Genomic DNA, 24,612 nt, shown 5'->3' with positions numbered 1-24,612 from the left:
TTAAAAATGCTGATGTGAACAGATTATGTTAACATGTAAAATTCTCTTCACATTAAAATAAGACAGTTTTGTAATTATTTCTGCAACATATTATGCAACAAGAAGTAAACGGAACTTATGGACACATTACACTAAATAAAGCTTAGCTATGATACGCAATAAAGTTATAATATAATATTTCACTGAGCTACATACACTGAAATAGAAAACCCGATTACGGCCTGGTCTAGATTGAAAAGGCATTGACTGTGCCGTATTTTGCTTCGTTGTGAAAAGTTGTGTAAACTGTGAAATGTTCGTTATCGGTTGTAATAACTGTAAATGGCCAAAATACAATAATTTGAATAATAATAATATGGGACAAGGAGACTTTGTGGTTCTATAAATACTGTAAGAAAAAGAGGTCACAGTTATCCTTCTTCCAAAAGATCGAGGAAGATGAGTTTATAAAATATAATATATACTTTATGAAAATAATATATAAACCTTATGTTCATATTTCAATAGTGGAAGGAAGGTGTTAATTTTTTCAATAGAATACGATATCGAAAGTACAATACGTTTTATCGTCTGCTAGGGAAAGGGTCTGTGATGAGGCGATAGTAGCGATCCTGGTGGTTAGCAACTATCTATAGATGCATATTTCAACTGTCTATGTTTGCATATTTAGTAAGTATTGAGCTTCGTGACTGTATATACTAGACTGTGATATTACACTAATCAGACTTCGGATGTACACAAACAATTGTTTTTCCTCCAACATATCGTACAGTCTTAGAAAAAAGTTTTGTCGCACAGATACTAGAAAGGAGGCAGTGCGCATGATCAGACATACAACGAAACAAAACTAATTTTATTACCTCAACCAGTTCACTCGTCCTCTGATCATGTGTACTGCCTCCTTTCTGGGACTTACAAAGTATCTGTGTGACAAAACTTTTTTCTAAGACTGTACTGCTTGACAATAGATATACATATCAATCAGAACCTCAATCAGAGGTAACCGTAGTATTGAGGGATATATTTTGATAATATATTATTTTGTTCAAAGTTGCAACCTAAAAGAAATATGGTTTTAAAGGCCCCATCGACTCAAAAACAAAATGGTACTTAAAGTAAAGGTTTTGTTTAGAGAAATACATAACAGTGAAAACCACAAGTTTCTACAACGCTCCGTTCTCTCAAAGCTGCGTGTATAATGATACACCAGCTGTAGTCGTGACGTCACAATTCCAGGTAGTTCACTGCGATTCTTCCATAGAGCTTCACTCAGTAGCGTTTTGTACGGTGAAGCAACTAATGTCTTATTATTTTATATACAAGTTTGTGTGCTATTCTATCGGAAATGCCTCTCTGTTGTGTTTTTGGGTGTTCTAATACTACAAACACAGATCTTGGAATAAGTATTCATGCATTTCCTAATTGCTAAAGATCACCAATGAGATTCAAAGCGTGGGTGAATCGAATAAATCGGCATAATTTCGAACCCACCCGGAATTCCATCATTTATTCTGAACACTTCATTCCAGAAGATTTTGAAATTATATCCCAGCTTGGATTTTAACTTTGCGTATCAAAACAAGTAAACTGCTTTTAAAAAAAAGTGCAATCCCTTCTTTAAAATTAAAACCGGGTGAAATTAATGGATGTCATCAAAGTCAGAGAAAGACTGGTGCATATGTAAGGAAGTAGATGATAAAACAAGCAAGTTCATGCAGCGAACTTTGTGAGACAGTGTATGAAGAAGCAGGGACCAGTGATATCCAAGAACAAACCAGTGATGATGCCAATTTAAACACAATACAAACTGCAATGAATGAGGTGTGCACTGTGAGCTGGGAAGTGAAATTTTCAGGGTATTTGAAACTGTGAAACTTCTGAAAGTGAGACGGTAAATGATATGGATGTGTCCTTTTGTGAAACAACTAGTACCAGTAGTGACAAGTGCACTGACACCATAGGAGAAGTGGGCGGTTTTATCGAAATATAACAATTTGTCGTTGTTGTTTCCTAATGCCAGGCGTTTGACAATAAAGTCATTTGACCTGTTGCACTTCAATATTTTTCAAAGATATCGTCATGGTCTGCCACTGAAGCACAGATGTTGAGGTGTTCCGAATCCATTTAAAAATAAACAAGAGTGCAATATTTTTATTGTGTGGGAATGTTTACTATCTCTGTTCGCCTTTTGTCCAATATCCAATAAAAATTTCGATGTGTATATTGATACAAATTTTTCAGTTAAAGCTTCGAATTTGCTTTTAAAAAATTCAGGTTGTAATAGGTTTTTGAAATTGATTACTTTTTTCTGATCGAGTTATCACTAACATTGAAACAATTATAAATGGCCAACAATATGTTTATTGGAGGTAAAGTTATTGAAACCTTATAAAAGGAAGGAACAATTGTTAAAATAAAAAAAAAAAATGTAAAAATTAAGATATCTTTTTTAATGTTCAGAGCGTTGGTTGCAAAATATAATAAATTGTGATGAATTTTTTAAAATTAAAAACAATTTATAATTAATCAAAATACGAAATTTCTATTTCTATCAGCAGTTTGAAAGTTTCTGTATTCATTATCGGGGTCGGGGTATTCGTGACGAATTTCTTTTATTACACTTGAAGGTATGACTTTTCTGTTTCCTCTTCCGAGGGGATACCAAGAATTAATCCAGTAAACAAACTGTCTGTAAACTACATAGCGTATGTTCCTGTTATTTACCTCCTGTAACTCTTCCCTTTCAAAATTAGACTCCGTCCTCACCATCATAAAATGCCTAGCAATATTCAACGTTTCTTTGTTTAGTATAACAGCGTGAAATGCATTACGAAATGTAACACACTCAGCACTTCTATTTACATCTCTTATCACTGCACTTTCACAGGAACAGAAACACTCTTGATGAGTTGCTGAAGAAACATTCACCACAGAAACACGTCTGTGATTCCTAGCCAGTCTGTATTCTCACTGCTTTCTTTCATATTCTTAAAATTTCACCTTTCCTGAGCTCAAATTGATATGGCCTGATTCCAGCCATGATTTGTGAAAATAACTATTTCATCATATAAGTCACGACACCGGACACCAAAAACTTAAGGTATGGTCACACATCGCTACTTTTGCAGCGCAACTTTTGTACTGTAGCTGTTCACACGTAAGCCAAAAGTAGCGTGCTGCACGCTACTTTTCGTGCTGCGCAACCAGAGTGCTGCAAAAGTTGCAACTGGAGGTTGTGAGTCTGTTCACACACAAGGCGCTACTTTTGCAGCCGCAGTCATGCTGCAGGTTTCCATCTTCGTGTTGACTTCTTAATATACATTTTGTGGTTATGTTTGCATTATTAAGAAACTCATGCGAAAGCTTCCTTATCTATTATTTGCTTTTCTGTCGTATCTAGTATTCAGAAATTGACATTATTTTTTACTATAAAGCTTTTAAAAACGCCTATATACTTAAATGATAACCAACAGTATATTCACATAGTCAATGTTGGCAACCCTCCTGTTTGGAACTACGCTACGGAAAATTTAAAAAATGAATTATATCGTCACCAATTATGCTCAGACTGTGTTGTGTATTTAATAACTGTTACAAATAATTTATTTTCATCACATGTAACATTAAAATATATTCAAACAATAAAAGTATCATTGGCACATTTGGGAGGTAACACTGGTTGCAACCGCAGAAAAAGTTTCAACAAAACCGATATCAAAAATGCAGCAGCTGCAACCCTGAGAACCCTGTTCACACGTCGCTACTTCTAAGCTGCGCGCAGCATGGAAAAGTAGCGGGCAGCAGGTTCGGCAGTCGCTACTTTTCGGGTTGCATCGTTGTTCACACGTCGCAGTACAAGAGGTGCGCAGTTTTTTGTACTGCAGCACTGCAAAAGTAGCGACGTGTGACCATACCTTTACACTAATAATAGGAAGAGACTGACGTGGGAAGAAGCTTACAATTACCGTTGCTGCTACTCACGGCTGTGGTATATTCGCCACAGTGGAGTTGTGACGTCACTTCTGTATCTCCGGGAATTTTTAACTGTGGATTGTCGCCGTTCTATTAATCATATGACGCTCAGGTTTTCACAGAAACTAATCTCTACACCTACTCTGTTAGAATCATTTTCTAACTAAAAGTACATATTTTAAGTTGACAGGGCCTTTAAGTATGTGATTAGGTCTTATTTTCGGAATACACTGTCATTATAACATCAGTTGAAATGATTTGATTATTCACGTTTCAATAACCGTCATCAGCTTTATGAACCCAATTAACTACGATAATCAAAGTTCTGTTCGCAGACAGTGGACTACGTGATAGTGGGCAACTCACCGTCCCTGTCAAAGGAGCGGCACATGCCCTGGTGACTCAGCACGCCCAGGCGCCAAAACTGGATGGTCACATGTGGGTGTAGGCATATATTGCTTCCAGCTACGATGGCAGCTTCACAGTGTCCATCTCGAATGGCCCTGTACGCATGCTCCATAGCATACAAGCTGGATGAGCAGGCTGTGTCCACCATGTAGCTGGGACCTGCAACAACAACGTAGCATTTATCACAGTTAATACTCAACAACTGCACGTCATAGTATATCAATCTGCAGTACTAGAATAGGCCTGCTTTTACCAAGAATTCCAAGCCACTGAGATATCCTGTTAGCCATGATGCCCCGAGAACAGCCACGGAATCCCAGGCCACCTTCCTGCAGCTTCTCGTAGAACCAAGTCTTTTCGGACTCGCTGAAACACGTGCCCAAGTACATTCCGATTCGTTTTCCTCTCACCTGAGCTGGGTTCACACCTGAAAATACATACGAAATGCTTACATTACTCAAGAAACACGGGTGCTAGAAAAATGGCAAGTGGGGATAAAAAGAGAAACCAAGAGTCAGGAAGTGGTAGGGAAGAAAGTAGTGAAAAGATTAAGGGTGCGAGTGTAAGTGGAAATCTAGGATGTGAAAGTGAAAGCGTGGGGGGGGGGGAATAAAAGAGGAATAGAAGAAGAAGAAAGGAATAGAAAGAAAGACAGAGATAGAAATAAAGCAGAGACGAACAGTAAAGAAAGGTCAGAACCTGCGACAGCTGAGGATATAGCAAAGGTATTAGATGTGATTAAAAAATGAGGGGATGTGATCAAAAAGTGCAAGTAAAGGAAATTGTAAATGATAGAGAAGTATAGGGGAGAGAGAAAGTGTATAAGCTGATGTGTAGAGATAAATATAAGTATTTATAGGAAGTGAAAATAGTGAGAAAGGATTAGGTGAGAGTGGAATAGTGAGAAAGTGAAAGTGAGCGCAAATAGGAATGAGTGAAAATAGTGAAAAAAGGTTAAGAGAAATGAACAAGTCACAGCATAAAATTAGTACTGAACGTTGGAAGAGTAAATGAATATAAGAGAAAGATAGGAGAAAAGGTCAAAGAACAAATAGGGCAAATAATTCAATATAATAATTTATAGAGAATAAGTTAAATTGAAATTTTAGTGAATAGTAGTTAGAGGAAAAAGGGGGTGTGAAAGACGTATATAATTTTAGATATATTAGGATTAATGATCAAATAGAGAATAGCAAATGAAGTGTAGGAGAAATACTGAAGGGGGGATTGAACAAGCAATATAAAAGGTACATAGTGTAATTGGGAGTATTTGTGTAGACGTGTACTGCAAATAATGTGTTACTGTAATATGTTAATGGTGGCACCGGATACAGAAATGTGAGGTACACCATTACATGTAAAGAAGTGCTGTGACCAAATATATATAATATCATATCACATATACATTACTTGCAATTGGGCCCACCAGATCACACCCGACTTGTCCTTAGAATGGAATCTGTATGTAGCTTAAAATGCTGTTCCAGGACACAGTGGAATACAGAAGAAACTACTTTGAAAACAGTACAATTTATGAGCACAGGAAGTCAGCTGCTTTTGCTTTGCAATAACAGATTAACCTTATGTAGGTGGCATTTATAAGGGAGAAAATTATGATTTAATCTATCATGAAATTAAATATTAATAGCGAATCTAACAAAATTCAGATGTTTGAGATGGACAGGGCATGTAGCACGTATGGGCAAATCCAGAAATGCATATAGAGTATTAGTTAGGAGGTTGGAGGGAAAAAGACCTTTGGCGAGGCCGAGACGTAGCTGGAAGGATAATATTAAAATGGATTTGAGAAAGGTGGGATACGATGATAGAGAATGGATTAATATTGCTCAGGAATTAGGTTTTGAGATTTGGTACTTGGAATGTTACATGGAGAAGTTCAAATATCTTGGAGCAACAGTAACAAATATAAATGATACTCAGGAGGAATTAAACACAGAATAAATATGGGAAATGCCTGCTATTATTCGGTTGAGAAGCTTTTATCATCCAGTCTGCTGTCAAAAAATCTTAAAGTTAGAATTTATAAAACAGTTATATTACCGGTTGTTCTGTATGGTTGTGAAACTTGGACTCTCACTTTGAGAGAGGAACAGAGGTTAAGGGTGTTTGAGAATAAGGTGCTTAGGAAAATATTTGTGGCTAAGAGGGATGAAGTTACAGGAGAATGGAGAAAGTTACACAACACAGAACTGCACGCATTGTATTCTTCACCTGACATAATTAGGAACATTAAATCCAGACGTTTGAGATGGGGAGGGCATGTAGCACGTACGGGAGAATCCAGAAATGCATATAGAGTGTTAGTTGGGAGGCCGGAGTGACAAAGACCTCTAGGGAGGCCGAGACGTAGATGGGAGGATAATATTAAAATGGATTTGAGGGAGGTGGGATATGACAGTAGAGACTGGATTAATCTTGCTTAGGATAGGGGCCGATGGCGGGCTTATGTGAGGGCAGCAATGAATAAAAGCCATTTGTAAGTAAGGAAGTGTCTTTTACCTTTTACATTGGTTGAAGATGGACGTGCGGTCAGTGATAAAGTTTTTAAATGCACAGGGCATAGCGCCGATTGAAATTGATCGTCAGCTGTGCCAGGTCTATGGGCCTAGCGTCATAAGCAAACAGATGGTGCACTGCTCCACAAGGTCGTCTGTGATGATGGTTGGCCTCCCACTGCGCTCCTCATCATGCACATTTTGGCGTCCTGCTGAAAATTGTCTACAGCAGCAACACACCATCTGCTTGGCCATAGACCTGGCACAGCTGACGATCAATCTCAATCGGCGCTATGCCCTGTGCATTCAAAAACTTTATCACTGGCTGCACTTCACGCGGCGGAAGCTAGAATAGGAGCGTCCATCTTCAACCAATGCAACGAAGCTACTGAGAGCACTCGGGAAGTTCCGCTAGCGCATGCGCCATGCCAGGACATTACTCTATCACGTACACGCAGTCGCTTAGTGCAACATATGGTTTGCTAGCTGTGGGAAAGTTACTTTATGGATGCGCCTCGTATTCCCTGGAAGAATGTCAGTGATTATTTCAGATCTACTGTTTTCCTCCTCCATATTCTAGGTAATTTAATCTCTGAATTTTGTAACAGATTAAAAAAACAAATTTAAATCTAAATTTTAAAAAAGACTGCGTGCAGTATATATGTTGATATTATTTGAAAGTATTTATAGATGACTGGAAGATCTGTTCTGACCATGGAGAATATTAGCTTGAAGTGATAGTGCCGATATTTTCCATTAGTAATTACTGGACAGTACCCCTCCCTCACAAAACTGAATCCGCACCTGAAAGGCACTGATTATGATTAGTGCAATGACGCCAGATGTTCATATGCCTGCATGTGTATTGCAGCCACGGACTACAGATCACTGGCTGAGAGACATCAGCAAACAATTCAAAGTAAGGGGACAGGCAGGTTCACAGGGAATTGCTTAATATGGTACTGAGGTGTCCTACTTTACTTACTTACAACTTACTTACAAATGGCTTTTAAGGAACCCGGAGGTTCATTGCCGCCCTCACATAAACCCGCCATCGGTCCCTATCCTGAGCAAGATTAATCCAGTCTCTACCATCATATCCCACCTCCCTCAAATCCATTTTAATATTATCCTCCCATCTACGTCTCGGCCTCCCTAAAGGTCTTTTTCCCTCCGGTCTCCCAACTAACACTGTATATGCATTTCTGGATTCGCCCATACGTGCTACATGCCCTGCCCATCTCAAACGTCTGGATTTAATGTTCCTAATTATGTCAGGTGAAGAATACAATGCGTGCAGTTCTGTGTTGTGTAACTTTCTCCATTCTCCTGTAACTTCATCCCTCTTAGCCCCAAATATTTTCCTAAGCACCTTATTCTCAAACACCCTTAACCTATGTTCCTCTCTCAGAGTGAGAGTCCAAGTTTCACAACCATACAGAACAACCGGTAATATAACTGTTTTATAAATTCTAACTTTCAGATTTTTGACAGCAGACTAGATGATAAAAGCTTCTCAACCGAATAATAACAGGCATTTACCATATTTATTCTGCGTTTAATTTCCTCCCGAGTGTCATTTATATTTGTTACTGTTGCTCCAAGATATTTCAATTTTTCCACCCCTTCGAAGGATAAATCTCCAATTTCCCATGACCGTGTTTCTTTCGTACCTGCATCTGCGAAAGTCTCGAAGATTTTTTCCATCAGGATACGTCCCATGGGATCCATGGTGTGAGCTTCTTTGAAAGTAATGTTGAAGAAGGAGGCATCAAATTTTTCTATGTCGTGTATTTTGCCCATTCGTTGAGGCACTTCGTGGTGATCTGAAGAGAAAAATTATTAACATAAGATAAGAAAACAATATCGGTAATTAATAAATCCAAGACAAAACCTTTATGTTTGTTTGCTACAATGAACACAGAATTAAAACATGAATTAAGAACCAAATAATGGAGGATGTTCTCGAGAAGATTTATATTGTAATTTGACATCAATGAATAAAAAAAGATGTGCAATTACAGAAATGCAATAAAATCAGCTGTTGTGCATAAGGGAAAAAGCAACAGCGCGGATTATTCACATGAGGTGGGGATTGGCTTGGATTTTCAACTGGTTAATTTTCCCCACTCTTAAATCGTACATTTATACGATTCCTCATGCCTTATGTTTTATTTTATTCTGTGTGCATCTTTCCAGCTCTACTTTACGCTGGATTCCTCTCTCATTAATTTGCTCTCTTGGTAGCTCCTTGTATTTTTTGTTAATTTGCTTATCTGTGCCATACTTGGCCTCCTATTCTCAGTTGTAGCCAGTTTATAAACCACCTCAACGAGTGAGATACTTTTCCTACCCCCATCTCGTCTGAAGGTAAAGACAGATCAAATCTAGGAAACGCTGTGATTTTTCATGCTTCATTGGCCATCAAAGAAGTTTCAGCAAGATCTCTTCTCAAAAAATACATTTGAAATTAAATATAACTTTGGAAAACAAGTGATAGCACAAATGTAGTTCAGTGGTGAATTGTGGATGTTTTGGTTTGCAAAATGTAAATAAACAGGATACACATATATACATACGGTATATACAGGGTTAGTTAAAAGTCCCGCACCACCTAAATAACTTTTGAAGTATGTGTTTCAGTGACATGAAACTTGGTATGTGAGGATAACCATATACTAAGAACTCAATAATGGTATTACCGAGTTTTTTCTACTTCCGGTTTAACCGAAAGTAACTCCAACTCTCTTATTTTAAATGGAACACCCAATATATTTTTTTATTTTTGAATAAAGCTCATTAAGAGGTTTTCAAAAAGTACCCACACTTGATACTTCTGTACAAATTCAGTGTTGTTAAATAAAAATGGAAGTGGTACAAGATATTCCTAAAGCCTGGTTAAATCATTCCTTAAATGGTTTCTACGATCGAGTGACACATTGTAAAGCAGCTGAGGGCTACCAATTTGAACACATAATTTAGAAGGTGAGCTAGCTTTGTTTTGTTTTTGTTAAGGAAGGAGTATTTTATTATTTTAATATTCGATACACTTTTCTGTTTTCTTGACTAAGCAACACTGAATTTGTACAGAAGTATCAACTGTGGGTAATTTTTGAAAAGGTCTTAATGAGTACTATTCAAAAATAAAATAGTATATTGGGTATTCCATTTAAAATACCATTATTGAGTTCTTAGTATATGATTATCCTCACATACCAAGTTTCATGTCACTGAACCGTATGCTTCAAAAGTTATTTAGGTGGTGCGGGACTTTTAACTAAGCCTGTATATGAGTATGGGATGGGAATAATACTTCCATTTAAAAGCAATGTACGATTTGTAAGGTGGGTGATGTTTATGAATTTAGTAGGCTTAGGTAAATAATAAGACATCTCCTCATTATAGTTATCCTTCAAACTACCTAAAGAGACCTGGAAGTAAATCTGTGCTAACCTAAATTCACAGGTAAATCTCCTCGTGTATGGGCGAAAAGTATCAAAGCTTTGGCCTTGAGATAAGTCTCTACAATTTCTTAAAATTTTGCAACTGTAGAGCTCTGTATTCACGTTCAGAGTTTCTGACAGCCAGGGTTGCCGGGCATCCCAATTTAGACGGGATTCTCTCAATTTTCCTGGTTGAATTCCATTTAAAGCGAATCGAGATTGGTAAAACTCCCGACTTAATAGATATTAGCCTAGAACTTATTCAAATAAATTAGTCTGTATTTCCAATTATCCGATATTTTGATTTATACATTGTCTCAAATGGCAACAATATAAAAGAGGTAACCCGCGGATATTCAGTAAATCTATGAGGTAGCCCAGCTGAGTGCCATAAGGCAACGAATGTATTATGCAAATCTGGCTTTCAGGTACTAGCTCCCTGTAAAGCAGGTTTGAATAATTTCAAGGAAAAATTGTTCCGGGGCCGGGTATCGATCCCGGGACCCTTCGCTTAGCGCGCAAATGCTCTACCGACTGAGCTACCCTAGGAACTATATACGACACCGTCACAATTGTTTACCTGCTTTACAGGGAGCTAGTACCTGAAAGTCAGATTTGCATAATTATGTAATTCTTTTAAAAAATGATCAACATAATGCATGAAACGAACAAGAAATTTAAAATAAAATTAATATTAAAATAAAAAAATGGCAAATATAGAAATGGTGGAATTTAAATATCACGAAGCCATTTCTACAGCTGTAAATATAGACCTATTGGATAAATGAAACATAATTTCAAAACCAGATATAATGAACAGATAGCTAGCAGAATTGAAATATAATATAAATAAGTTTGCAACACATTTAATTGAGAACGGACATGAAATGAAAAATATGGAAGAAACACAAACATGAAAATAATAATAATAATAATAATAATAATAATAATAATAATAATAATACAAAATAATCGCGTAATGTTAGTTCCAAGAATAAACCACCAGTCTACCAATTGAATATTTGTCATTTGACTAGACATTATTGTTAACCAAGTGATGGCAATTTATACTCTCAGATTACATGCACATCGAAATCTAACCAAATGACCAGCATGTAAGAAAGATTCACACACACACACACACACACAAAAACAATACATCGAAAGTTAATAAATGATAGTACTATTAATACTTGTCACCGGTTTACCTTGAAAATTAATAACCCGAATTCAATTGGTCAATTCCACGATAGGTTGGACATTGAAGTTAAAAATTAAATTTCGTGTTCAGTATATGTTCTTTATATCATTTTCTTCAGTAAAAGTTCATATTTTCAGAAATTAACAGAAAAGTTCGATTTATTTAATTCATCTTTGTTTTACATACATACGAAGTGAATATTTTTAGTGTGTACTTTTGATCTGTCAAATTTACTTTGGCAGTTTGTTGCCAAACCATAACTTAAAATTAATAAACAAGGCTGTTCTCTGTTGTAATTTTATTAACAGAAAGAGAAGACTTTAAAATCAGTGTCAATTTATTTTTATGAATGTCAGTGAGTTTAAAAATTTGCTATTTTTAAAATAAGTGTTTTTATGTAACACCCATCACAGAATATGCTTAAAGTTACTCTCTTGCTCTCAGTTTTTGTCCTGAAGGCACCAATTTTTGAAAGCAAAGTCGAAATATGATGCCAAAAGTACAGTATTTTTTAAATTTTTTTAAAACTAAAAATAGCAGGTGTTTTAATGTGATGGGTGTTACAAAATTAGAGCACGGAGAACACAGGAATTCTGTATTTTGATTTATTGCAGGTAGTTCCCACAACACATTATTAAATAGGTTTCAAATGTTGGTAAATCTGAAGTTTAAGTTATCAACAGTCGTCAATACCTGTTTCCTCCAAAATCTTACTTGTCTGAAAGATTTCCCACCAAATTTACACTAAGCTGAATGTTTGGTCGAAAGTTCTGATTTACTTAAAAATTATAGGCTACAAAGGTAAATGTACTTATGTTCTATTTTAGTTAATCATAGTACTTTTCTATTCTATAACATTATTTCTTGCTTACTTAACAAGGAATGAATTACTGAAGATATTAATCACTAGCATAACCTAAAAATAAATGTAGATTGAGCTGCTGCATTTTTAGGATACACGAAGCTGCGTGTTAACCATGCAATTATTTATTTTAACGTTTTGAGATAGCTGGATACCGTATATATTTAATTGCAGAATGGGGAAATCAGCAGCTGAGAGGCAACCTGAATGCCCTAGGCGAAGAAAATTAAATAAAGATAAAATTCTGTGGTGTTCGAGTAAAGGGGAATAAGTAATTTTTTGTGCAGATGGAATTTTGTTCCCCAGATGAACACACAAGTTAAATTATACAAGTTAGTGTGCAAAAATGAAAAGAATACTAGCAGTTGTTGTGTTTTGTGTAGAAAAGTATTTTCAGTAAGAGTTCCAAGTTTAAATTTCACTTATCACCAAGCTCATTTTATGACATCTCCCTTTACCCAAACAACACAGAAATGAAGACTATTTGCAGAAGGAGAGAGAGAGGGACAAGCTTAGGAGAACAAAGAAGCTATCAAGAAAAGAATTTACTGCTCACAGTAAGAAAATAAAACTGAAAGCTTAAAACTAAAGGGGAAGAAAAGCTGCATTAATAAACACTAGTATCTTCAGTGAAACGAAATTCCAGTCACTAGGAAAATCTGTCCAAATAGCAAAAATTGAGACAGCTCTGAGTATGATGCTGCATAAGTTGTTGTATTTTGTTTTGTAATTACAGTTTTAGTAAAATTTATTAAATTCCATTGTGAGAAATATAAATTTATATTTAGCATTTGTTGAAGTGAGCATATATAGGCCTACTAAAAAGTAAATTTATGTTAGGAACAACAGTTTAATATCAAAAGCGAACCTGTACTTCTAGCCACACTATTTTGATTTTATGGCTGTATTTTTTATAGCTTCTATTAAATATTTGTATTAATTTACTTTAGAGCGTCAGAAGTACAATTTTCAAGCTGTAAACATCATATTTGTAATTTACTAAGTGAAAGTTAACTTAAAAAAAATTGCACACTTTGAAAACATATGTCTACCATTGATATTAGGCTACCAGTACTCTTAAATCTATGTAGTGAACTACAGAAAATGTATGTTCTATGATTTGGGGGAGGGGAAAAAAAAAAAAAAAAAAAAAAAAAAAAAGTGAAATTTCTTCAGACAAGTAACACCCGTCACATAAGGTTAATTAAATTGTAAGTGTAGGGCTTAATATTTTAATTACATCCATTATATCACTCGATTCCTTGAACTTTCCTCTCACTGAAAATAGGTAACACAATTAATTCAAACTGTGAACTTCACAGAGTTATCAGTTAAATTGTATCATTAATTTATGCATGTCTTTTTCATGTTACACCCGTCACATTGTTTATTTCACTTATATCACCTGACAAATAATGGTTACAAAAAAAAAATTAGTTGTGTCTGACAAGCAAGAAGTGGAGATTCATTGGAGTATAAAAGAACTAGTAAAAATATTTTATTAATTATTATATTCCAATTAAATTTCGAAGAATCTCTTTCTGAAAGTAACACCCGTCACAGTGGAATTGACCAATTGTATTGTATTGTATTGTATTTATTAACATTCCATGGTATTCATACTCTGCTTCACAGCTAGAATATGGAACAAGTCAAAAAACTGAATACTATTATAAAGCCTTAATTTATAGTCACAGTCTAGATGAAATATATACAGAAGAGATTTACAATATAGTCTACTAGTACAACACAAAGTTTTAGTATCAATTTCATGAAGCGTTATTGAATGTCATAAATTCATCTACAGAATAGAAGGCGTGAGAAATTAGGTACTTCTTTAATTTGGCCCTAAATAATCTTATGTTTTGAGTTTCATTTTTTATATCGATAGGGAGGCTATTAAAAATGTTTACTGCCATATAACGCACTCATTTTAGATAGCATGATAGACTTGCTGATGGAGTATGAAAGTCATTTTTTGACGTGTATTTATGCTATGAACTGTTGAATTAGTTACAAAGTTTTCACAATTACATACAAGGAAGATTATTAATGAAAAGATATACTGACAAGCCATGGACATTATTTGTAGTTTTTTGAAAATAGTCCTACAAGATTCCCTAGATTTGGCACCTACTATTATTCTAATTACTCTTTTTTGTAATAGAAATATACTGTTACTATCTGTGGAATTTCCCCAGAATATTATTCCAAAACTCATTACCGAGTGGAAGTATGCAAAGTATATTGTTTTTAAGGTATTGATATTTACTATCTTTTGCATAAATCTAATAGCAAAACAAGCTGAATTTAGTTTGGGGGTAATTTCTTTAATGATTTTTCCAATTTAACACATTATCGATTTTTAAGCCAAGAAATTTGGTTGTTGTTATTTCTAATAGGGATCTATTGTTAATTATTGCGCTAGAAATTTGCGAGGTTGAATTTGCACAGGATTTAAATTGAATTATGTTAGTTTTGTTACAATTTAATACCAATTTATTGACTGAGAACCAGTCACATATTTTGAAAAAGCATTAAAATAATGAAAATATGCTGTCCCGAAACCTCACACCAGTTGCAAAATCTTTCGGATTTTCGTAAAACACACTAACTAAGTCTATAAAGACATTGGTTGTGTTGAGCCAGGACAGCCTAAGGCTGCAAAAACATTAAATGCCTTGCTGACTGACAGCGCTTTGGCTTTGCTGTAACAGCAGTCGCCATTTTTCGTAGCAAATGCTTTTTTACTGCACTTCTCCTGCTCACTCAGCAAAGAAAGAAGGTATGATTGTTTGTAAACACATTGGACATTTTGGAATTGGGTAGTTCACCCCTCACAGCTGCTGCCACTCATAAAAAATTAATAGCTGAGTTAGCCCTGTCCCAGCTGAAAGCGGCCATTGTACTTATGTACCTAACCAAATAAATGTGAAATGTATAGGCCTAGATACATGTAATAGCTAATTAAGACCACTAGCATGTAAATTAAAATCAATTGTATAACATACTTAGTTATTTTATAAGAAATTTATTTAATTTAACTATAAAATCATAAAACAATAGAACATGTAACAGCTATTGGCTATTTTATAATGATGTAAATTTGATTTCAATTTGGATAGTTTAATTTATATTTTAATTGCGTAAACAAGGTTTTTAAAATTGTGACATAACTTATTATGACCTGATACTTTATAAAGAGGCGAAAACGTTTGTCAAATGAATTTTATAATCTAGTGATAAGTTTATTACACTGAAATTTGCAATAATAAACACATAAGTGTACGGTAAATAAAATTGTATATCATAACTTATTATAAAAACAGCGAAATGAATATTAAGATATTTAAAGTAAAAGCTTCTCTTCAAAACTGTAGAAACAATTAATTACTTAGCTTTTCAAGTTTAGTTATTTAATCACTTGTATTCTGTATCTTTTTGTATTTATATGTGTACGTTTACTTCTTTTATAATTTATTCCTTTTCTCTGCATTTGTGTTTTGTATTTGTACTTCTGGTATTGTGGCAGAGAAGGCTTCATGGCCTTAACTTACCAGAATAATTAATTAAATAAATAAATAGTTAACTCTCACCTCTCTGTGAATTTCCTTCATAACACGCTACGGGTACACTCTTTCTCTTTGTGTTGTAATAACCCAAGAAAATCTTTTCCTTTGTGGTACCGTATAATAATGTATCGTTCTTTAAAATGATAACAATGGAACATATTTTTAATTTTTACTACAACAATTGAAGGATGGCTATAATGAGGAAATGATGTACTGTTTCCCTTAGCCTACTAAATCCATAACATGACCCACCATATAAAGCATTACTTTAAATATAATTATGTACTATAATTATTTCAAATACATGCCAAATCCCTATATCCTACACTCAGAAAAAACTGCTTGATGAATGAGCGAGCGAATGAATGAATGAATGAAGTAATAATTTACACAACAAAATAAGGAACTGAACTAACAAATTACAGGAATATTAAATTACCGGTACTTCAAAACTTGCTTAAACAAGGCAATATGACTCTCACCTCTTTCAGTAAATTTCCCGCATAATAGACTATAAACTGACGAAGAAAATCTTTCCCTTCGTGATATACTAATCCAGTACTTCTCGTTGTTTAAAATGTTAAAATTGAAAACAGTTTCAAGTTTTATTACAACTGAAGCATGGCTAATAATGAAGAGATGTTCTATTGTTTTCCTAAGCCTACTGTATTCATAAACATGACCCACCATATAAGCCACACTTTTAAACTTTTCATACAAAGATTTCAAACAATAATGCCAAATTTCTACGTCCTATACTCAGAAAAACCACTTGGTGAATAAATGAATGAATGAATTGCGGAAAGTTATGACTGGCACTAATAGTTGGCCGTAGTTAACGAGAAAGACAGGCTATAGCGCGAATCAGAGTCACATGGTTATCATTGGTCTAGTCATGGCCATGATGACAATCGCCTAATATAAATACATATTTAAAGTTAAAAAAAAATAAAAAAAAAAACAAAGGAATTGCTATATTAAACTCATGTTCAACGTGCATTTATACAGGATGTATCTAAATTGGTGTCAAATATTTCGGGGACGTGTTCCTAACATCAAAACAATTAAAAAAGTTAATAAGAACATGGGTCTGAAAACCATTCGTTAGGGAGTTATTAAAGGATTTGTCCCTCCATTGACCGCTGATTGTTTGATGGTTTTTTGTTTGTTTGTATTTTGTAGAGCGAAGAAATCAGAAGAAAATGTATTCTGTGAGTGAACAGAACGAAATAATTTACATCATTTAATTGAAGATGTGCTTCTGGATGTCATCCAACGAATGTGTTTTAACACAATGCTGCTCCAGCTCATTTCAGTCTGATAGTTCGTTTTTTTTAATGATCGATTTCCCCAAAGATGTATTGGTCGAAGGTGATTCATTGCATGGCCTGCTCGATCGCCTGATTTGAATTCAATGGATTTCTTCGTCTGGGGACATTTAAAGTCCCTGGTTTGTGCGACTCCTGTACTTAATGTTGATATTCTGAGAGCATATCCAAACTGGATTTCACGAAATACGAAACACTCCAGGAATTTTCAACAGAGCACGCCAGAGCATGTAACGCAGGTTTAGGGGACACATCGAAGTAGGAGGAAGCCACTCCGAGTAATTTTTGTAACATTAAATTTTGTCTTGTAACTCTGAAATAAATTATTTTGAGACCAATGTTCATATGAACTTTTTGTAATGTTTTGGTGTTAGGAACACATCCCCGAAATATTTGACACCAATTTAGGTACACCTTGTATATAGGCCTAGACTTGTTCAATGTTGGCCATGTTTCGACTAAGAATGTGACGTTGTGTTGTAGCCTGTCTTTCTTGTTAGCTACAAGTATGATGCAGTGAGATCATCTTACACATTCCTTTCCAGTTCACAATACCCTTCGCTCCCCCACCACATACTCTGTGCTAATTATAATGCCAGAAGAGGATGAACACCAATGTCTTGTTCTGTTGCTTTCCAATTGGCATTTCTGAACCCAATAAGTTATTAAATGAGCAATTCTTCTATATTTCTAAATTTTATTTTGAAATTGGGGTTAAGGATTTTGATGAAATGGAGTGAATTATCCTTTTCAGGTGCAAGAAAGTGGTTTAGCTAAGTCTCGACTTTGGAAAATACATTTAGGGGATTAAATAATCAGACTGAATTCTACGAATTAATAATGTACTAACAATATCATAAATCTAAGGGACACATTTACAATTCGAACAGAAAAATTATTTACGTCTCAGTAATACATGAATTAATCTATGTTTAACCCCTCGACTTTGCCCTCCCCCCCCCCCACCAGCGTGATTGGAATTGTCTATGGAAGTGAATTATAAAGAAAGAAAGCAATGGCAGTTAATCTGACAACGTGGACACCACAGCTGAATAACTATAGAGCCTGAGGTTCTCCCATTCGTCTTGATTTGGATGGTTTTGAGTTAGTATTAAAATATTTGAAAAAATAACATACAAAAATGTAAATTTGTTTTATACCCTCAGTCCCCACTTTACTGATCGATCAATGGTCGATCTTTCAGGTGCTATTATGTAATTTATCATTATATTTGTGTGTTTTATGTTCAGCAAATATTCTTACTAAGCGAAAAAAACCGATAATTCATTTTTGTTAAGGTGTTGATTCTTAATATTATTAATTTATTTATTTACATCATGATTATTAATGCTAATGCTACCATCACCACCCTCACCACCACCACCACCATCCCCACCACAACCATCACCACCCTCACCACCACCACCACCACCATCACCACCACAACCACCACCACCACCACTAATCCACCACCACTATCTCAGCATTATCACCACCAACACACTAGCACCACTATATCCTATTATTATTATTATTATTATTATTATTATTATTATTATTATTTTATTATGATATTATTTTTGTGGATTATTTTACGATGCTGTATCAACATCTCAGATTATTTAGCGTCTAAATGAAATGAAGGTAATAATGCCGGTGACCACCACTATCCCAGCATTACCACCACCAACACACTACCACTACTACATCCTATTATTATTATTATTACTATTATTATTATTATTATTATTACTTTATTACGGTATTATTATTATTATTATTATTATTATTATTATTATTATTTTATTACGGTATTATTTTTTGTGGGATATTTTACAATGCTGTATCAATGTCTCAGGTTATTTAGCATCTGAATGAAATGGTGATAATGCTGGTGAAATGAGTCTGGGGTACAGACCGATAGTAACCCAGCACTTGCTCATATTGGGTTAAGGGAAAACCCCGGAAAAAACCTCAACCAGGTAACTTTCTCTGACCAGGATTCGAACAGTGCCAACTGGTTTCGCGGTCAGACGCACTAATCATTACTTCACATGTGTGGATTATTATTATTATTATTATTATTATCATTATTAATATTATTATTATTATACGTTTGAGATTAGCAGGGCATGCAGCACGTATGGGCAAATCAAGAAATGCATATAGTGTGTTAGTTGGGAGACCCGAAGGAAAAAGACATTTGAAGAGGCCGAGACATAGATGGTAGGATAATATTAAAATGTATTTGAGGGAGGTGGGATATGATGATAGAGACTGGATTAATCTTGCTCAGGATAGGGACCGATGGCGGGCTTATGTGAGGGCGGCAATGAACCTGCGGGTTTCTTAAAAGCCATTTGTAAGTATTAATAATAATAATAATAATAATAATAATAATAATAATAATAATAATAATACAATATTAACAATAATTATGTCTTGCCTATTTACTTATCTACCACATCTCATTTTTTATGTTGAGAGGTGTTTTCTAAATATTTCAATAAATAATTTGTGAAAGAGTAGGTCTATATTTTCCTCCTGGACCTCTCGCACATTATGTTGGAAAATAGTAGGTCTAGATTTATATAATTTAATATTAAAAATGTAATTTGTCTAACAACATGAAATTCATTGCTTTGACTAAACAGTTTACGATTCACGAGACCTAAGAACAAACTTCGAAAACCGAATGCCACTTTGAAATGTATGCTTAAGAATACTTACTCCTAATAATTTTACTATTTAGTTGTAACTGCTGTCTCTGTGCGGATAATTCCTTCTTCATTATCTTCTTTCTTCAGTTCATTATAGCTTACTCTGAATGACATATGCTTTCTTTATAGGAGCAGTCACTGTCATGCTATTTCCTCTCTTTGACATTATTATAATAAAAATCTAAACACGAAAAACTTTAATTAAAATTTGAAATGGTATTTCTATCGATCATGCCAAGTGGATGTATCACACATATGTTATATTTATCTGACTATAATCTTGAATTGTAACTACAACGCAATGCAACACATAAAATAACTATTATGTATTAATAATTAATACTTACTTACTTACTGGCTTTTAGGGAACCCGGAGGTTCATTGCCGCCCTCACATAAGCCCGCCATTGGTCCCTATCCTGAGCAAGATTAATCCAGTCTCTATCATCATATCCCACCTCTCTCAAATCCATTTTAATATTATTTTCCCATCTACGTCTCGGCCTCCCAACTAACACTCTATATGCATTTCTGGATTCGCTCATACGTGCTACATGCCCTGCCCATCTCAAACGTCTGGATTTAATGTTCCTAATTATGTCAGGTGAAGAATACAACACGTGCAGTTCTGTGTTGTGTAACTTTCTCCATTCTCCTGTAACTTCATCCCTCTTAGCCCCAAATATTTTCCTAAGCACCTTATTCCCAAACACCCTTAACCTATGTTCCTCTCTCAAAGTGAAAGTCCAAGTTTCACAACCATACAGAACAACCGGTAATATAACTGTTTTATAAATTCTAACTTTCATATTTTTTGACAGCAGACTGGATGATAAAAGCTTCTCAACCGAATAATAACAGGCATTTCCCATATTTGTTCTGTGTTTAATTTCCTCCCGAGTGCCATTTATATTTGTTACTATTGCTCCAAGATATTTTAACTTCTCCACCTCTTCAAAAGATAAATTTCCAATTCTTATATTTCCATTTCGTACAATATTCTGGTCACGAGACATAATCATATACTTTGTCTTTTCGGGATTTACTTCCAAACCTATCTCTTTACTTGCTTCCAGTAAAATTCCTGTGTTTTCCCTAATCGTTTGTGGATTTTCTCCTAGCATATTCACGTCATCCGCATAGACAAGCAGCTGATGTAACCCATTCAATTCCAAACCTTCTCTGTTAATATTGATATTAATTAATTATTATTAGTATGTTCAAATTTCACTAGCTTCCAGTTCAGAAATCTGGAACAATTTGAATTTTCAGAATTTGCACTACCGACAACTGCTGTCACTGCTGCAAACATAAGTTAGAAAATCACTACCAGATGTAGTATTTCTCAGTACCGAAAGTCGAAACGAAGTTGGCAAAAGAAAATTCAACTTTCAAACTACAAAATCAGCATAATCCACGAGTATATATAGTAATGGGGGGAAAGTGGTTCGGTTTGACTCTTAGAGTATTAAATAAACTGATCTGGAAAAGAAACCTGGCAGCAAATATCAAAACCACTGCAAATAAATGAAATCTTAATTTATATGCGTTCTTACCCATTATCCAGCGTCGATCGTCATCTGTCACCATATCCACCTTCTGGAACAAGTTCTCCTGGAAGTCGTACATGTTCCTGGACTCTGGGAAACATCCGGACATCCCGGAGATCACGACCTCGTCACCAGAAAGTGCGTCTGACGAATCCATTGATGAGCTCAAGGGTTCTGGCATCTTGTTGCACTGCAAACAAGCACTACTTTTGTAATTCGATGTTTTTATAAGTACAATTATACAGGAGAATTCACTTTCTCTTCCGTTCCATTTTACGGCATGCCTCGAAATTATCCCACGTCTCACCCTATAGGCTTCTTTTAATTGCCCATTACCAATGTCTAATCCCATCCACTCCCAAGTCCACACTGTGGAGTAACGGTCAGCGCGTCTGGCGGTGGCCCGGGTTCGATTCCCGGTCGGGGCAAGTTACCTGGTTGAGGTTTTTTCCGGGGTTTTCCCTCAACCCAATACGAGCAAATGCTGGGTAACTTTCGGTGCTGGACCCCGGACTCATTGCACCAGCATTATCACCTTCATATCATTCAGAAGCTAAATAACCTAAAATGTTGATAAAGCGTCGTAAAATAACCTACTAAAATAAAAAAAAATCCACTCCCAACACACATTCAATAACACTTTATATTTTTCCCAAGATTGTTTTTTTTTTTTCTTGCTCTTCAATTCCAAAAAATACTAAATTATTCTTCTTCTAGACCTTTCACTTCAACATCTTGTTTTCCTTTTGTAGTTCTTCTATCTTCTTATTAATTATAATGATGCTTTCCCTTGGATTTTCAAGATCGGTTTTAATCATTCCTTCACTTCAATTTCCTTTCCCTTTACTATATATTAGCATTATCTTGTAAATGTGTATTAGTTTTAGAACTGTTTTTAGTATTAATTTGACGTGTCCAACATCATCCTGTATGATCATTAGGACGAAATAAAATACATACATACATACATACATACACTACTTCACTTCGTTACTTTTACAAGGTGTGCGGTCACTCATGTCTGGCTTGTCTCGTTGCTCAGTAAGAACTGATATGCTCTACAAAACTGGGTTCCTATTTCTGGTGTCATCATTTTCTTGTTACATATGGCTACCGACAGCAACACTACACCCGATTATGATCACAGAACTTCAATGTGGGCGCTCTGTATAATTATATGCAGTACATATTTTTATTTTACTCAATTAATAGGTGCTACTATGTATATTGTCAGACTGTAAAGATATGAGTGAGATGGCTCAAATGGTAATGTATGAGACTCATATTAGGGAGGTCTCAGGATCAAACCCTGTGGCTGGCCAATTTGACTAGGGTTTCTCATGGTTTCCCTTAGTCGCAAAGTCATATGCCAGACTGAAAATTTACATACCACAATTCATCACCGCCTCTTTCATAAATATCACAAACGTTAATGAAAATATAAAGTCAGTTGCATGAATACAAGCTATCTATATCGCACGGCAATAGTATAAACGGCATACTGATATACCCAAAGATCCTACACACGTGATATGACCACAGATGTTAAAGCATGTATAAAAAACAAACAGTAAATGAAAAACATATTTAATTTTTACTTAAAATTAATTTTTATATATATGAACGGAGATTCCAACAACATGGTACTAAAAATATAAAGAAAATCCGTCTAGTAGGTTATTCAGAAAAAGCCCTGGAACTATGAAAGAAATACTATATCTCATCATCTGAGTTTCTAGAGATCTAAATTGTACGAACAGGATGCAAATTTGAATAAGAAAATGAACACTCTTTGCAATTCTCTAGGGTGATTAATGATTTATGTTAAGTTTTAGACAACAAGATTTAACCTCTGATGAAGACCTTGACTTCTGAACGTGTGGCAGTGCTAGAAATAATCTCATTAACTTATGGTTGAAGTCGCTTGGCAAAAATTGCAGATAAGTCTGAAAAGATTTTATGAGTTCCACTCCTCTTCACTCCTTCACTATCAGAACTAAATCCAAGAAGCGTTTTTTTCTCAACGTATATGCTCAACATACGATCACCACTGTCATATTATAATGACTTATAATTATAACTTATAATATAGTTATAATGACTTATAATATAGTTATCTGGGCTAAGGTCCCCATGCATACTGCATGAAGTGAGCTCGAACAATGCTCAGGTGAATGTATAATTAAGTGTGAGACTATTACCACGCCTGACGACAAGGTGTAACGTCTATTCGTACGCATTTGTCAAGTTAATATGCTGTAAATGGGATCACTAACACTTATACGACTTCTAAATGATATTAAATCACTGCTCTTGTTTAATCAACTGTCCGAAGACAGGTTTGAGCCTCGTAAATGACACAAAAATGGCACCACTTATGAGGCAACTAAGCCAGGAGATAATGGGGCAGGGTGGCCAGTTCCTTTCACCCTCTACTGCATAGGTACATCGCTGACTAGCTATATATTAATAATAATAATAATAATACTTATTTGTCAGAAACCAGTGTACAAGGCCTGGATATGACATCGTCAGGTTCGATAGTATACACACTCACAAACAAACTTAGTACAAATAAATATAGACAAGTAAACAAATAATTATAAGGAAATAAACGAACATTGAGAGATAAACAAAACAAACACTGAGAGATAAACAAAAAAAAAACACTAAGAGATAAACAGAGTATGCTGTAAGTTAAAACATTTATATAGGGACAAAAGGTATAATTAAAATACAAAGAGGCAAATTAAAATATAAAGAAAGGGTTACCGGTACATTTCTAAAATACAATATTTACATCACACTCCATGAATTCATTTACTGAATAGAAAGGTTGGTTCAGGAACCATCTATGTATGCAGGACTTAAACCTATTTATTGGTAACTTTCTCGCCTCCAATGGTAGCTTATTAAATATATTTATGCCATTAAAAAAAGCAAGTATTTGAGCTCATGCTCAATCTGCACCTTATGTAATCTAATTTATCTTCATTTCTAGTGTTGAAGGAATGTATATCTGATCTAATCTGATAAAAATC

General features: G+C 34.9%; 1 protein-coding gene across 1 annotated transcript in view; it reads right to left on the bottom strand.

Moving 5' to 3' along the window:
- The window catches only part of LOC138711956 (fatty acid synthase-like), a 101,224-nt gene extending 77,558 nt beyond the window's left edge, over positions 1 to 23,666 (bottom strand). Inside the window, exons 1-5 of the mRNA XM_069843268.1 lie at positions 23,422 to 23,666; positions 21,578 to 21,761; positions 8,570 to 8,722; positions 4,634 to 4,807; positions 4,339 to 4,539 (exon numbers count right to left, since the gene is read on the bottom strand). Of these exons, the coding sequence (XP_069699369.1) occupies positions 4,339 to 4,539; positions 4,634 to 4,807; positions 8,570 to 8,722; positions 21,578 to 21,761; positions 23,422 to 23,475 (766 nt within the window). The 5' untranslated portion in view covers positions 23,476 to 23,666. The remainder of the gene's footprint in view (positions 1 to 4,338; positions 4,540 to 4,633; positions 4,808 to 8,569; positions 8,723 to 21,577; positions 21,762 to 23,421) is intronic.
- Between the last annotated feature and the right edge of the window lie 946 nt (positions 23,667 to 24,612).

Source organism: Periplaneta americana, chromosome 2 (genome assembly GCF_040183065.1).
Source record: "Periplaneta americana isolate PAMFEO1 chromosome 2, P.americana_PAMFEO1_priV1, whole genome shotgun sequence".
NCBI classification, from domain to species: domain Eukaryota; kingdom Metazoa; phylum Arthropoda; class Insecta; order Blattodea; family Blattidae; genus Periplaneta; species Periplaneta americana.
Note: the sequence above shows the minus strand (reverse complement) of the source record. Positions and strands in the feature narration are given on the sequence as shown.